The sequence below is a fragment of the Ictidomys tridecemlineatus genome, chromosome X, assembly GCF_052094955.1.
Source record: "Ictidomys tridecemlineatus isolate mIctTri1 chromosome X, mIctTri1.hap1, whole genome shotgun sequence".
NCBI classification, from domain to species: Eukaryota; Metazoa; Chordata; class Mammalia; order Rodentia; family Sciuridae; genus Ictidomys; species Ictidomys tridecemlineatus.
Window position 1 is genome coordinate 30,701,623 of NC_135493.1, and position 15,344 is coordinate 30,716,966.

A 15,344-nucleotide genomic window follows, 5' to 3' on the forward strand; every position below is an offset into this window, starting at 1 on the left:
GAGACCAGATGAATTTATTCTAACAAGCTTTGCTAACTTTTATCTGCCATTTATTTGACCCACCCCCCTCAAGTTACTGCCCTAGAGACCTATACTCTTTGAGATCACTCACAACTGCTTTCAGGGACATAATCAAACAGAAACTGAAAGCTAACTACTTGGCCTTGAGCCTACTGAGAGGGCTGCTGTTCTTGGTCCCTGCTGAGAAAATGCCGATCATGACTACTCCCTCACAAAGCCTTGATTTTTGCATGGAAATAGTTGTATCTTGAATGGAACTTGATATGAAAACCCTACCCAACCAAATGAACTCTGTAAAACAGTGGGGTCACTGTTCACAATGGAGCCATCCTGGTTATTGGTGGGTTCCTGGAGTGGAACTTCTAGAGCTCATTGTGTGCTCTGAAGAACAGCTCTCCTTGTTATAGAGTCCAAAGGCTGCATTTCAAGGTCTGGCTGAACCTCTGGTGCCCTCCTGCCAACCTCATGCAAGGAAAAGAGGAAAGAGGTATGATCATAGACTCCTCTCCACTAGAGGTTAGCTGAGTCAACAATTAGTGGTTATATAAGCCCTCTTTTGGTATTTTCATTCCAGGAGGATCCCAGATTCCTCAATAAATTGGTGTCCTGACATCAGACCCTTCCTGTAGAGCTAGCTGAGTAGTTTCAAGGAAAAAGATAATTGTCTCCACTTATTATCAACTCCAGGGCTCTTCATCTGCTGCTTGGCAGATGCACCCCTTGTTAAAGGCATGGAGTATAATCATAGTTTGAAATGGATTTAAGACATTCTTTTGAGGGCAGGAAAATCTATCTCAGACAAGGTGAGCCTTTTCAGGGCTTTTCACATGTTCTAACTTGGTGGCAGGGTCTCATCTGTCCAGCTGACAACTCACCGAAAAGTATGGCAACATATATTCTTCATAAAGAAGTGTTTGTAGTAGCTCAGGAGGCTGAGGCAGGAGGATCCCTAATTCAAAGCCAGCCTAAGAAATTTAGAAAAAATCCCTAAGCATTTTAGAGGGACCCTGTTTCAACATAAAAACGGGGAGTTCGGAGGTGGCTTCTTGGTTAAGCGTTCCTGGGTTCAATCCCTGGTACCCTGCATCAAAAAAGAATTTTGTAATAGGGTAAAAATGACCCATCATGGAGTACACAGTTCCATATTGCAGCTTACATAACTCCAAAGCTACCCCACTTTTGGCTTCTTTCTTAATTACAGCTGGGACTTGTAGGACTCTCAGTTTTCTCTTGCTGTATAACAAGTGATAAAGGATTTAGTTTCTTGCAATAACACAAATTTATTATCTCAGCTTCCACCAGTCAAGAGTCTAGGTGTGATTTAACTGGGTCCTCTGCTCAGGGTCTCATCAGACTGCAGTCAGTATGTCAGCCAGGGCTGAAGTCTTATCTGAGGTTCAAGGTCATCTTCCAAACTAGTTATTGGCAGAATTCCTTCTTTTCAAAATTAGACCGAAGCACCAAGGTCCTTGGTTTCTTGGTGGCAGTTCAACTGATGGTTACTCTCAGATACTAGTGGCTGCCTGCCAGGTGGCTCTCCACAACCTGACAGTTTGTCCCTTCAAGGCCAACAAGACAGCTTGGGCTTCAGGGTTAAATCTCTTTGACCCATAGATCCCTTTTAAAGGGCTCACTTGATTAGGTTAGGTCCACCCACATTCATGCCTACTGGGGGTGAAAATCTTGGAGGCTAACCTAAAATTCCATATACCACCAACTGTATGAAAATCGTTTCATTCTATTAGATTGTTTAAAAAAAAAACACAAGGACAGCTGCTTTCTATTAGTACTCTCCATTCTAGGAAGGCAGCAGAGCTGTCAAGCACAGTCTTCTGAATCCTTTAACCTAAACCAGGTTGTGGTTAAACAATTTCAATAACCTTGGAAGACTTGGAAGACAGGCCGGTCCCCCCCCCCCCCGTTTTTAAAAACTTCTAGAGCTTTTGTCCAGTTTTCAAGTGAGACAGCTAAAAAGGAAAGAGCAACTTTGGAACCTGAGCATTTGGGGTTGGCCTAGATAAGCATTTAAATTTTTTTTTAGTTGTAGATGGACACAAAGCATTTATTTGGTGATTTATTTTTATGTAGTGCTGAAGGTTGATCCCAGTGTCTTACACATGCGAGGTAAGAGCTCTACCACTGAGCCACAACCCCAGCCCTAGAGAAGCATTATTTTAAAAATATTTTTTAGTTATTAATGGGCCTTTATTTTATAAATTTATTTATTTATATGCAGCGCTGAGGATTGAACCCAGTGCTTCACACATGCTAGGCAAGCGCTCTACCACTGAGCCACAACCTCAGGCTAAGAAGCAGTTTAATTGTGACTTGATATGCAATTTATGTCTCTGCTGGGACAGCCTTCCTGATTATCATTATTACATGACTGCTTATGCTCCTTGGAAGTGGCTCTGAAGGTCTCTCATCATGTACTGAAGGAAGAAAAAACTTGTATATCTTCTTTCCTTACTTGTCTAACCAGCTTTTTCATAGGATTTCATGCAAAGAAGCCTTTTACTTAAAGTGTGTCCCCATATGTTCAAACAAGGGGATCACTTTTTTCCCTGCCTCCTATTTGCTACACTAATACTCTTCCCTACTTGCTCCTGTATTCATCCTTTCACTAATACATGCAATGAGCACTTTCTATGTGCTTAGTATCATGCTAGGTACTGGAGATACTCAGATAAGCAAAATGTGGTCCCTGTCCTCAAGGTGACATCAGTTATGGCAAAAGTATGGGCAGAATGACAATTGTCAAGAATACAAGTAATGATAAATGTTGTCAAGGATGTGGGGAAAGGGGAAACTCATACATTTGCTGGTGGGACTGCAAATTGGTGCAACCACTATGGAAAGAAGTATGAAGATTCCTCAGAAAACTTGGAATGGAACCACCATTTAACCCAGCTATCCCACTGCTTGTTTATACTTGAAGGACTTAAAATCAGCAGTCTACAGTGACACACCCACATCCATGTTTATAGCAGTTCAATTTACAATAACTAAGCTATGGAACCAACCTAGGTACTCTTCAGCAGATGACTGGATAGAGAAAATGTGGATATATACACAATGGAATAATACTCAGCCTTAAAGAAGAATGAAATTATGGCATTTGCCAGTAAATAGATGGAACTGGAGACTATCATGCTAAGTGAAATAAGCCAATCCCAAAAGAACAAAAGCTGAATGTTCTCCCTGACACAACAAGGGAGGCTAGGGAGGGGAAGTATAGAAGTTCATTGGATTGACAAAGGAGAATGAAGGGAATGGAGGGGATGGGAATTCAAAAGACAGTAGAGAATCAGACATAACCTTCCTATGTTCATATGTGAATACATGACCAGTATAACTCCATGTCATATTCAACCACAAGAATAGAATCTTAATTAGGATGAGTTATACTCTGTGTATGTATAATATGTCAAAATACACTCTACTGTCATGTATATCTAAAAAGAATGAAAAGATTACACACAAAAAAAAGAAAAAAGAAAAAAAAAACCTCATAAGACAAGAAGCATAGTATCAACAATAAAAGAACCCACAAGAAAGGAAAAAAAAAAGCCTGGAGCAGAAGTGGCAACATTTGATCCGGGTCTTAAAGAATGTGTATGACTACAAGGATGTTGGATTAAAAGGATGGTGTTCCAGGCTAAGTGGACAGCCTGTATAGATCACGGAGAAAGAAGAACGTGCTATGTTTACGAATGACCGATGATTCTGATTTTGGGTGACCAGACCATGACAATGTGAGTGAAGGTGGGCTGCTAGGAGACCAGAGGGCTTCAGGGAACACCAGATTATAGCGGGCCTAAAGTTTTTGCTGGATATCATAAATAGAAATATAGATGAGTCAGGCCCAAGGCCATAATTAATGAGTACTGGTATAATTAAGGAGCAATTTTGTTTTAAATTCATGTTAGCCACAATGAGAATCATAAGAGAAATATAGGCCTTTATGAGGAAGTACTTGGGAAGTGTGTTAGCTTTGTGTTACTGTTACAATATACCGGAGAAAGATCAACTTAAGGGAGGAAAGATTTATTTTGGCTCACAGTTTCAGAGGTTTCAGTCTGTGGTCATTTGGTCTGGTTACTTTTAGGCCTGTGTTGAGGTAGCACATCATGGTTGAAGCATATACTAGAGGAAAGCTGCTGAATTCATGGTGAACAGGAAGCAAAGAGAAAATTCGCTTTTATAACAAAGCCCTTTCCCATCAAACCCACTGAGCTATGAATCCATCAATGGATCAGTCTACGATGAGATCAGAGCCTGAATGATACAATCACCTTCCAAAGACTCTACTGCTGGATATAACTGCATTGGGGACCAAACCTTAAGCACATATGACTTTGGAGGACTGTCTAGTTCCAAACCATATCAGGAAGCAAGGTTCTATTTAGTAAGGTCAGCCTGAGAACAAAAAGAAAGAACTTCTGTCAGGGATGGTGGCTGTTAAGTAGGAAGAGAAACCCCTTTCTCTTCTGTGAGTGTCCTGGCCTAGTCCAACTGAATGAAGATCCACACCCAGGGTTCATATGGCTGGGACTCTTGGGAATATGCTTTACGCATCAAGGATTAGAAGGACCCAAGAATGTTCTGCACAGGCAAATCACCCAGGGAAGGGTGAGGCCCACCTGGATGGAGAAGAGGGCAGGTTCTGCTAAATTGAGAGCAAGAGAGTTTCTCCACCAGAATGAGTCCTTCTCTGTCTCCACTAGCATGCCTCTATTTCTATTGCTGACTACAGAAGCAGCTCTTAGATTACTTCTCTTTCTTTTATTGAATTTATGCACTCATCCAACAAATATTTATAGAGTCTGCTATTCCCCTCACATTGTATGTCAAATCCTCCAGTAAATCCTGTGACTTCCATTCTAGGTGATGGAAGAATCAGTGGTGAATGGAATAGACAAAACTCCTGACTTCATGGTGTGTATATTCTAGTAATATAAACAGATGAGAAACTAGCAAATAAGTTATTATATGGGATATAATTACGCTGGGGTTGTAGCTCAAGTGGTAGAATGCTCACCTAGCATGTGTGAGGCACTGGGTTCAATCCTCAGCACCATATAAAAATAAAATAAAGATATTGTATCCACCTAAAACTAAAAAATAAATATTTAAAAAATGTGGGATATAATTTCAGGTAGTGAGAAGTGCTGTGAAGATATTGATAAAGGACAATGGGATGGAGAAATGGGGGTGCTCTAACTAGGATGATGATGGAAGTGCTCACCAAGGGGAGTAATACTGAATGTGTGAATGTTACATATACCTGTCTTGGGAAAGAGCCCTCCAGGCAAGGGAGCAGCTAATGTAAAGATCCTGATATTTATAACTCAAAGAACAAATTAAAAAAAACTAGATCCTGAGATTGAAAGAGTCTTGGTATATTGGAGCCCAGGGACAAGGTAGGAGAGTAGCAGGCTTGGTGGGTCAGTGGGGAAATGGACATAGAGCCAGATCACATAAGACCCATGGTAAGAGGCTGGGATTTTACTCTGAGCTTAATGACAAGTCACTGACTGGGAAAGGAAGAGTTTGAGTAAGGGGTTCATGCAAATGATGTGGCAGCTTAGTATGAAAAGAAGGATTTAGAATACATCATTAATGTAGAAATAACATATTGGTTATATTGGACTAAATAAAATATATTATTAAATGTGATCCCACCTGATTATTATTAACATTACTTTTAAAAATGTGGTCACTAGAAAATTTAAAATTACATATATGGCTTGTAATTATGCTAATGTTGACATTGCTATTTAATGTGACTGGTCTAGGAAATGATTGTAAATGACAGAGAAGGCCAAGGACAGAGCCTTGATGATACAACATTTCAAACTCAGGGAGAGGCTCAAGATTCAGAAAAGGAGACTGAGAAGGAACAACCAATAAGGTAAGCAGAAAATTGGGGGAGTATGATGTTCCAAAAGGCAAGTGATAAAATTATTCAAAAAAGGAGGAGTGCCCAAAAGAAAAGTCAGAAGCTTCCAGAAGGTGAGGCAACTGCTGAATTTAACAAGAGCAGTTTTAGTGGTGGGTTTTGGAAGCGGTTGGCTTTGGAAGCCTGGTTGGATGGAGAGTTATCAAGAGCATAGAAAGTAAGGACCTAATACAGTGAGTATGGATAACTCTTTTGTTGAGTTTTGCTTTAAAAAGAAGCAGACAGTTGTTGTGGTAATAGGAAGAGAGATTGAAATCACAGGGAGGTTGGTGTGTTTTGTTGGGGGGAGACAGTTCCATATGTCCCAGCTGAGGGGATGATGGTGGTGTTATCCTTAGGGCCTTTAGGATTTGGTTGGGGAAATAAGGCAAGCATGCCAGAAAGAATTTCAGACTATCTAAACTCTTAGTGCTCTAGGGGTTTGGATGCTGTCACAATGCCCTCTTTGTTTTGCCTTTTGTCTTCCAGAGTTTTCTCTTTAATGGTTATTTTCTTTTCTTCTAACACCAAACATGGTGGGTTAAGAGCAAGGTCAGCCTAGTATGACCTGGTGTTTGGGTTACAGGCTCCTTTTCTATGGGCTTCCATAAAACTCAGAGATAGTTTATTTTCCCAACATCTAAAAAGTCTTCTTTAGTGACAGGAAGTAGGGATGCTGCCATGTTTATTACAATGGCTAGGAAAATCGTAGGGATTTTTAATCTGTCACCCCCAAAAGCCCCATCACCCTAACCCTAAATAAGACATTTCCTATGTCTATGCATTTGTCAATTCTGGACATTTCATATTAACAGAATCATTGAGTTTTTAAGAGTCCAATTCTCCCTAATGGTGATTCTACTTGTACATTTTTTGAATAGTTTCAGAATCTAACTGAAGCATAAGGGCTAGGGTGAAACAACAGCAGATCCTGGATATCAAACAATGATCTTTCTCTTGCTCTGTATTTTCTTTTAGTGATCCTAGTATGGCTGAGTCACTAACTGATGTTCCTAGCTGTACAGAAATTGTGGAGACCAGTGATGAGGGTAAGTCACTCAATAAAATCATGATAACTAAAACTAGATTTACTGTGTTCAGCTCCTAGGAAAAAGAACCAAGTTGTAAGAAAATAAGTTCATATGAAATTTCTAATAACAATAGACTGACTTCATATATACTTTTCAGTTTTCTAACCTTTTCTCTGTCATCTCCAACTCTGATGGTCTGTCAGTGTGTCTGCAATCTTCTTTGGAAAAAAAAAGTCAGAATAGCCCATGACTTGACAGGTTCAACTGAGGTTTTATGGTAGATAGTAATCCATGTTTAACAAATGGAGGAATTTGGGATTTTAGGAGTAAAGGGGGATAGGAACAAAAGATCCCACCTCACACTTCTGTTAAATAAGATTCAATTTACAAAAAAATTCTCTTTTACAAAACTTAGCAGATATATATTCATTGTCTAAATTGTGGTTCCTTCTCTGAGTGACAGGTGTCATAAATGGAGTAGTAGAAAAGGATATAAAAGTGACAAATAGTGATAAGATTTTGCTATACACTCAATAGAGAAAGACACAAAGTGAGACATTGCTTTTAAAGTCAGAACTGAAAGTTAACAGTGGATTGGTTATTCTTCAGGTTGTTTTTTCTTTTTGCTGAGTTTTCTTTAGTTGTATATGGTGCAGAAGACTTTGTCAAGAAGGACAGAGAGATTGGAACCTCCTTGTGACTTCCTGGAGGTCTGACTTCACTTAATATGTGGGTCAAGGGATGCTGAGGATGGTCACCGATCCTTAAATGCAAGACTTATGTCTTCTTCATCTCTTTGATACTGCTGCTTAGTTTTAAGTCTCAGAGAGAGTGATCAGGCACTCCAAAATATTTAATAAGTGAATGGATGAGTAAATGAATGAAAGGTCTCCTGACCAAGGCAGACCCAACTACCAAGCCAATGGATCTATCGTTGAACTAGACAAATGCCTACAGAAAAAGGTGAGTGTACATTAAGGAAATGCCTTTTCTCTGTTCTCAAGATTCTTTCAAGATAAAAGATTTAGGTATATTTTTAGAACTAGTCAGTGCTGGCGAGAGAATAAGATGGCTACTAGGAGGTTAAAGGGGAGAAAGGTTAGTAAGACATGTTTTCTTTAACCTCTCATTCCCTTTCTCATCAGCTCTGAACACTGGTCTTGGTGTTGGCAAAAGAAGGACAAATTATACTGAAGTTGACCTCAAAGTTTTGCAGTTTGGTACATAGTATGTGAGCTAATTTCAAGCAGGGTAAAAGATGTTTTCTTTTCAGGTAGCAATGGTTGTTCCATTTTTAAAGCTAAATTCAACCTAGATGGGCTGCCTACATGTATGGTGGATAAGCAAATATATAACTAAAAAGCAACAATTTCTTCTTTGGATTTAGCTGTGATTTCTTTGGGTTATTTTCTGGCATGTAACATGCTGTAGGCTTTCACGGGTGATAATACTGAAAGCTATTTGCTGTTTGGGAATACACAGTCCTTGGGCTTGGACAGAGAAGTCAATGGCTTTGTTATAGAAGAAGTCCAGATAACTGTCAGCTCTCAGTTTTCAGTTCACTGACCATGACTGCTATTCTTTTTGGTGGCATAAGTTGCCCAGTATATAGGTGGTCTATGTAAACATTGCTGAATACAAATATGGGTTTTGATTCCTACCTGCTGTCTAGGCCTATCTATCCTTTGTACTTTTTTTTTTTTTTTAAAGAGAGAGTGAGAGAGAGGGGGGCACAGAGAGAGAGAGAGAGAATTTTAACATTTATTTATTTTTTCTTAATTCTCGGCGGACACAACATCATTGTTGGTATGTGGTGCTGCTGGGGATCGAACCCGGGCCGCACGCATGCTAGGCGAGCGCGCTACCGCTTGAGCCACATCCCCAGCCCCTATCCTTTGTACTTTTATTAATTTTTGAAAGGCAGACTTTACAGGGCTCAACTTCTGGTAGTATAAAGGCAACACTTTAAAAAGAAAGCTTGTAATGCTTAATTATGGGTGCTGGGGCTGGGGCTCAGCAGTAGAACGCTTGCCTTGCCCATGGTAAAGCACTGGGTTCGATCCTCAGCACCACATAAAAATAAATAAACAACAATAACAAAAAAGAAATGCATTTGAATATACGTCAACCATGTTGAATTCCATCAGGGTTTCAAAAGCAGCATAGTACTGGGTGTGGTGGCACACTCCTATAATCCCAGTTGTTCAGGAGGATGAGGCAGGAGGATTGCAAGTTTGAGGCCAGCCTTAGCAACTTAGTGAGGCTCTGAGCAACTAGAGAGACTATGTCTCAAAATAAAAAATAAAAAGGGCTGGGAATGTGGTTCAATGGTTAAGCACCCCTGGGTTCAATCTCCAGTACCCTGCTCCCCACCAAAAAAACAAAACCAAAAAACAAAAAACATAGCATGTGTATTGTTCCCAGATTTGCATCTCATTTCCAGAGCTGAGACCAGAGCTCATCTCCGTACCTGGAGACCTATTGAAGTCAGGATTACTGGGGTGTTTTAATCAAAAGCAAACTGAAGAGGCTGGGGATATAGGTTTGTGGTAGAGTGCTTGCCTAGCATGTGTGAGGCCCTGGGTGTGATCTCCAGTACTGGGAGAAAAGAAGTAAAAAAAAAAAAAACAACCAGAATGAAGATTTAGACTCCTGCAACTGACATATTATGCCTGGCCACGGCAACAGGTTATCCACTAAGGATGTGATCTCACTGCTGTGGATCAACAAGCTGCTAATCCACCATGTTTGGCAGTTACCTTCTCTCTGTGTTGCCCAACTCCATGTTTACAAAAGCTATGTGACTTCCATACTATATGGAATGGAAGCATTCTTTTCTTCTAGGGCCATGATTGAAAAGACACACCTTGCTTAAGCTGTTTTGAATCCTTGTGGGAAATAAGTTCTTTTTTCCTTATAAACAAAGAATGAAAATTTGGGAGAAAATTGGAATATATGTATGTTCAATTTTAGTACATGCTACAGCCACAAGTCACAAGTCATTTTCTTAATTCAGAAACATAAAAATCTTAGTGCATAGTTTTGTCTGTTTGTACAATGATCATGTTTGGTAAATTTGGTTTCACAGCCTGAAGAGGTAATTGGAAATGCTTTATTCAGCTATTCAGTGATTATAGATTGTGGAGCTACTGGCTATTGATTCTCCTTTCTTTGTCTTTGCTGATTTATGAGAAGCAGGTTTGCAACTCCAAATTCTCTAGCTTTGCCCGCCTCTCTTCCATTCTGGGGGTTTAAAGCAAGAGAGACAATAGTCACTGTGTTTCCAAACCCAGTGAATGTTCAGATCATTCTTTATACTATGTTCTGAGCATAAAGGTTCGGAGGCCTGGAGGATACCCACTTGTTAAGAATCAATAAATCTTGTTCCTTTGGTTTGGAAAATGGCAGTATCTCCCAAGGTTAAAATGTAGCATGCTGCTTTCTGTTTGTGAGAGACCTTCTGCCCAACTCATCCTCCTTGGGTGGGAATTACTTACCAGTGTGTCTGAGGTGGTTCAGGCTGGCTTGGGAGATGGGTCATAGTGGATGTGTATTTGCACCACATCAATAGGCAAATAATAGGTATCAAGGAATTTTCCCAGAGAGTTTGTTGTGAAGTATTTTCTAGCATCAAACTGTGAAATTGTCATTATATTAATGAGAATTTTACAAAAATCCTCACAATTCCATAGGTTTTAGAAACCATTTGGAAGTGAGGAGATTAAGACAGAAGGCCAAAGAGCAAAATAGAGATGATTTTGAACCAGACTACTCTATGCTGTATACCTCCTAGAACTTTCACATGAAATCCTCATGGTGGTTTGTGAGGTTAAAGGTCATTTTAAATATACCCAGATGTGGGGACAGTAACTAAGATATAGGGACCATATCTTATTCCTTTCTCATTGACACCCAGAGCAGAGTAAGTGTTTGACCTTAATAAATATTTTTGAATAGATGAATGAATTAGTGGACAGACTAGAGAGTATTCAGATGCAAAACTCATTGTGATAACAGTCAAGTTTTATTTGTCTAGAAAAAAGAGGCATGAATTGTACATATTGGTGGGAAACTAGATTTCCTTGAAGGTTAGGAAACTGACTTTTTCTTTCCCCTGGTACTGGGGATTGGACCCAGGGGTACTCTACCACTGAGCTACATCCCTAGTCCTTTTTATTTATTTATTTTTTTGAGATAGGATCTTGTTAAATTGCTGAGGCTGGCCACATACTTGAAATCCTCTGGCCTCAGCCTCCTGAGTCACTTGGATTACAAGTATGAGCCACCATGCCCAGTTTAGAAACCTTTCTAATAGGAGTAATTAATATATAAATAGGTCATAAAATTTCAGAGCTAGAGGGAACCCCAGGTAGCATTTCCAAAATTGCATTTTGCCAGATATTCTGCTTATGTGCATTTGGGAGACCATATTGTTGCCCAGTTTCTTCATTCAACATAGAATCGTTTTTTTAATTTTAATTTTAATTTTTTCTCCACTTTTATTGGTGCATTAATTTGTACACAATGGTGGGATTTGTTGTAATATATTAGTACATGCACACAACATAACAATATAATTTGGCCAATATCTCTCCCAAGTGCTTTCCTCCTTCCTCCCATCCTCCCATCCCCTGGTACCTTTCTTCTATTCAACTGACCTCCCTTTTCTACACATTAGCATTTTGAAGTTTCAGCAAAGTCTTATTGGAAAGCAATGAACTTTGTCTAATTCAACATTTCCCAGATTGCCTGGTTGGCAGATCCCCTTTTCACATAACAAAATTTTAGAGCATGCCTCTGAACACACTTCGGGAGATGCTGAGCCAGTGTGTTTTCCTGAGTCCCATAGGGATTGAGTGACTTACCCAGAGTAAAGTCACAGAGCCTACTGATATCAGATTCAAGCCTAGGATTCCAGATTTCAGATTCTTGGGTGGTACTTTCCATTATACCATCACACTTTTCAAAATGGCAGCTGTATTGAAAACTCCCTAGTACAGACCTCTCACCACCACTGCAGCACTGCTATGTTGGTGAGGCCTTCCAGAGACCAGACTGCTGAATATTGAAATGAGACACCTGAGTTGGTAAATCATTGCACTGAGAGAAATAACAGCTAATTCTTTCCCTCTGAAGAATGTAGGTTGAGTCCCCTCCCCTTCTTCTCTTCTGCTGATATAGATATGTACATGTGTTTATTAGGAAATTAAAGAAAGCCCAAACAGAGAGAGCCTTAGGGACTTTTAAAGCTCACATTTCTCACTGTTGCCCTGGTACTTATTATAGATGGAGCAAACATTCATTTATCTGCAAATGCAAAGGGCAACAATTGTGTAGATAAATCCAAACCAAGTAGCAATAGTTGAACAACATGCACAGCAGTACACACGCTCACACATACACATGCATACACACACACACACACACAGACGAACACACTTTGAAAAGCCCTTTGTTACCTGAGTTTGACATAGCTTTTGCACAGGCAGCTTCTTCACCTGGAAAACCCTTTCTTCTTTCCTATTCCCAGCCCTCTCTCTTGCTCAGAAACTCCTTCCTCAAGGAAGTGTTCATTCACCATACCAACCAATGGCACTCACACTTTAGGTCTGCATTTTTTCAGCACATAGTCTGGGTGGTATCAGCTCCTGCTTAGATTTTTAGGGTTTGAAATTGGTTTTCACATGTGTAAACTTGGCTCTTCCACTGGATTGCAGTCACTCCAGCTACCAGGGCGGTATCTGGGAGGTGCCAAGTGCTTCCACTGGCTCAATCATCACTTCACGCAAACGAAGTTCTTAGGAAAAGAAAGAGGCGTGTGTGCATTCACTACTGTGTGTGCTGTTCAACTATTGCTGATTGGTTTGGATTTATCAGTGTGCATATTAATTAATGGTTGAAATTGAGAAGCAAGTGAATACCTTGTTTGACTTCAACAGAGGCTGCATAAAGCTATGGTTTGGGTTGCTTCTTTTGCCAGCATCTCAAATACTTGGTTACTGAGTTTCCAAGAGAGGTAAAAACCAAAAGAGAGGTGCAGTGGGCCCTGGGGGTGAGATCCACAGTGTTTGTTTCAGTTTTGAAGGCTCTGTCTCCTTTCCTTCCTCTATCACACTCTGCCTTACTTTCATTTCTCATTTTCAGGAAAAAAGAAATCCAAATTTAAAGCCTTCAGGAGCTTTTTTGGCAAGAAAAAGAAAAAAGACCCTGATGACCTACAGGGAGGGAGACTCTTAAAGCCATGTTTGTCCAACAGCAATATTAACACCTCTTCTCTGAAGCAAGTTGATGGTGACCAACCTGGTGAACCTAGGTAAGCTCAGGTAGGGGTGGGCAAAGGGACTGGGTTGGGATAAGGGCAAACAGCTATGTCTAGACCCTCCTTTGGCAAATTACCAATGGATATTTGGTCTTAAGGACTCTTGGCCTCCACGGTGCTAGGGGTTGGGCTTGCAGCCATTGCCAAGGCAGCTATGTCCAGTGCCTCTTTTTTGTGCACACATGTATGTTTGTTGTCTGGGTCGTCTGGGTTAAGCATCCCAGTGGATTAGAACATAGTCAATGCATACTCCATTCCTCAGGAGCATTGGGTTAGAGGGTATAGACAGATCCAGAAACCCTTCCTGTACTAGCTAGAATAACTCGAGATGTGGGGCCTACAGCTAATGAGGAACTAGAGGCCTATTTTGTACCATAAGTATGGCCTACGTCATTCAGAAGGTTTAGTCTGGTTTGCGTGCCTGGACTGTAAGCTGAAAATCTAGTCAAAGGGAGCCAGATCTCAAAATGAATGATTAAAATCCCAGATATTAAAACCATGGAGTTGGAGGGGGTGGGACTTGAGCATAAAAATCCTTGCATTGCCATAAAAGTATATAAGCAAGCAAGCAAGCCCAATCCCATGCTCCCTCCACCCTAGTAGCCTAACTTGTCACAAAGGGTATATGTGGAAGACTTTAAGCTACCACTGCCATTTCTATTCAGTTTTTTAAAAAATCTGCAGTGCCCTAATTTTAACATCTTATTGTGCTTTTTTATCTGGGCATCTAGTGCCCCCAGCTGTCCCTGGATCCATTGAATCTTTTTCTATGAAGCTCTCTTGGGACTGTTCTCCTGGCCTTAAATGCAGAATTCCTGGACTTCTGACAGAACTTACCAGTGCTGCCATTCATGTTCTCAAGGCTCTGCTTGATGGCAGTGAGACAGCTAGCTACCATGTTATGCTGCTCTTAATCCCTCCTTCCAACACTTCTGTGACATAATGGCCTGATAACATATATGGCTTCATAAGAAAGACCTTAAAGAGTGCATTCAGAGTAAGGACTTTGTGGTAGCCTTGCCATGTAAGAGATGGTTTTGGATACAGAGGCTTCTTCCATATCTCATAAGTAATGACATTATAGACCATTGCTTTATAGACCATAACTATAAGTAAGACGTAACACTGGCCTTGCTAAATACCAGAGAGTGAGGAGGAAGGGGTGTCCAGGTTTACTTTCATTGTCTCTGAAAATTCATTGGACTGTCTCTACCAAAGTTCTACAATCTCCCCTTCTTGCAATTTCTGCTTCGAAATGATCCATTTACTCTGATGTATTCTCCATATTAAGAAGTGTATGTGGGCTGGGGTTGTGGCTCAGTTGTAGAGCACTTGCTTGGCACATGCGAGGCATGAAACTATTGTGAAAAAAATTCTTTAAGAACAAGAAGTGTGTGTGTATGAGAGTGGGAGAGAGAAAGGGAAAGAAATTGATATACTTTTGTAAGGAGCATAAATGAACAAAAAGAGGGCTGTTGATGTGGCTCAAGCAGTAACATGCTCACCTGGCATGCGCGGGGCACTGGGTTTGATCCTCAGCACCACATAAAAATAAAATAAGGAAGTTGTGTCCACCGAAAATTGAAAAATAAATATTAAAAGAATTATTATTCTCTCTCTCTCTCTCAAAAAAAGAAGAACATAACCTTGGGTTCTGAAGATCACCCCCAACCCCAATCTCTTGCCTAATGTGCTAGGGACGAAACCCTGAAGAATTTAGGGAGATTAGCTTCATTTTTCATCTACTGAAACAACCAATTATAACCAAACATATTGGCAGCTTTCTCCTGATCTGTACAATAGAACTAGTATCTGTTTCCAAGACTACATTAAGATGTATCTGATAGAATAGTCAAATCCCATTCTTCATTTGATATCTTAATGGGTGTTGTAATGTTCTTTATTGCTCTTAATTAAGGTTGAGATTTTGTTTGGAGTTGTAGTTTCTTCCTCTTCCCCCTCCTCCTCCTCCTCTTCCCCCTCCTCCTATTCCTCCTCCTCCTCCTCCTCTTCCTCTTCCTCTTCCTCCTCC

At 40.3% G+C, this 15,344-nt stretch overlaps 1 protein-coding gene and 1 non-coding gene across 2 annotated transcripts in view; both read left to right on the forward strand.

The window, feature by feature from the left end:
- The first annotated feature begins 4,909 nt into the window (after nt 1-4,909).
- The window catches only part of Kiaa1210 (KIAA1210 ortholog), a 46,341-nt gene continuing 35,906 nt past the window's right edge, over nt 4,910-15,344 (forward strand). Inside the window, exons 1-4 of the mRNA XM_078033924.1 lie at nt 4,910-4,959; nt 5,820-5,935; nt 6,941-7,011; nt 13,138-13,306. Of these exons, the coding sequence (XP_077890050.1) occupies nt 4,912-4,959; nt 5,820-5,935; nt 6,941-7,011; nt 13,138-13,306 (404 nt within the window). The 5' untranslated portion in view covers nt 4,910-4,911. The remainder of the gene's footprint in view (nt 4,960-5,819; nt 5,936-6,940; nt 7,012-13,137; nt 13,307-15,344) is intronic.
- On the forward strand, nt 8,114-8,245 carry LOC120891098 (small nucleolar RNA SNORA61). Its single transcript, XR_005735527.1, has one exon. It is a non-coding gene; the product is annotated as a small nucleolar RNA SNORA61 (small nucleolar RNA).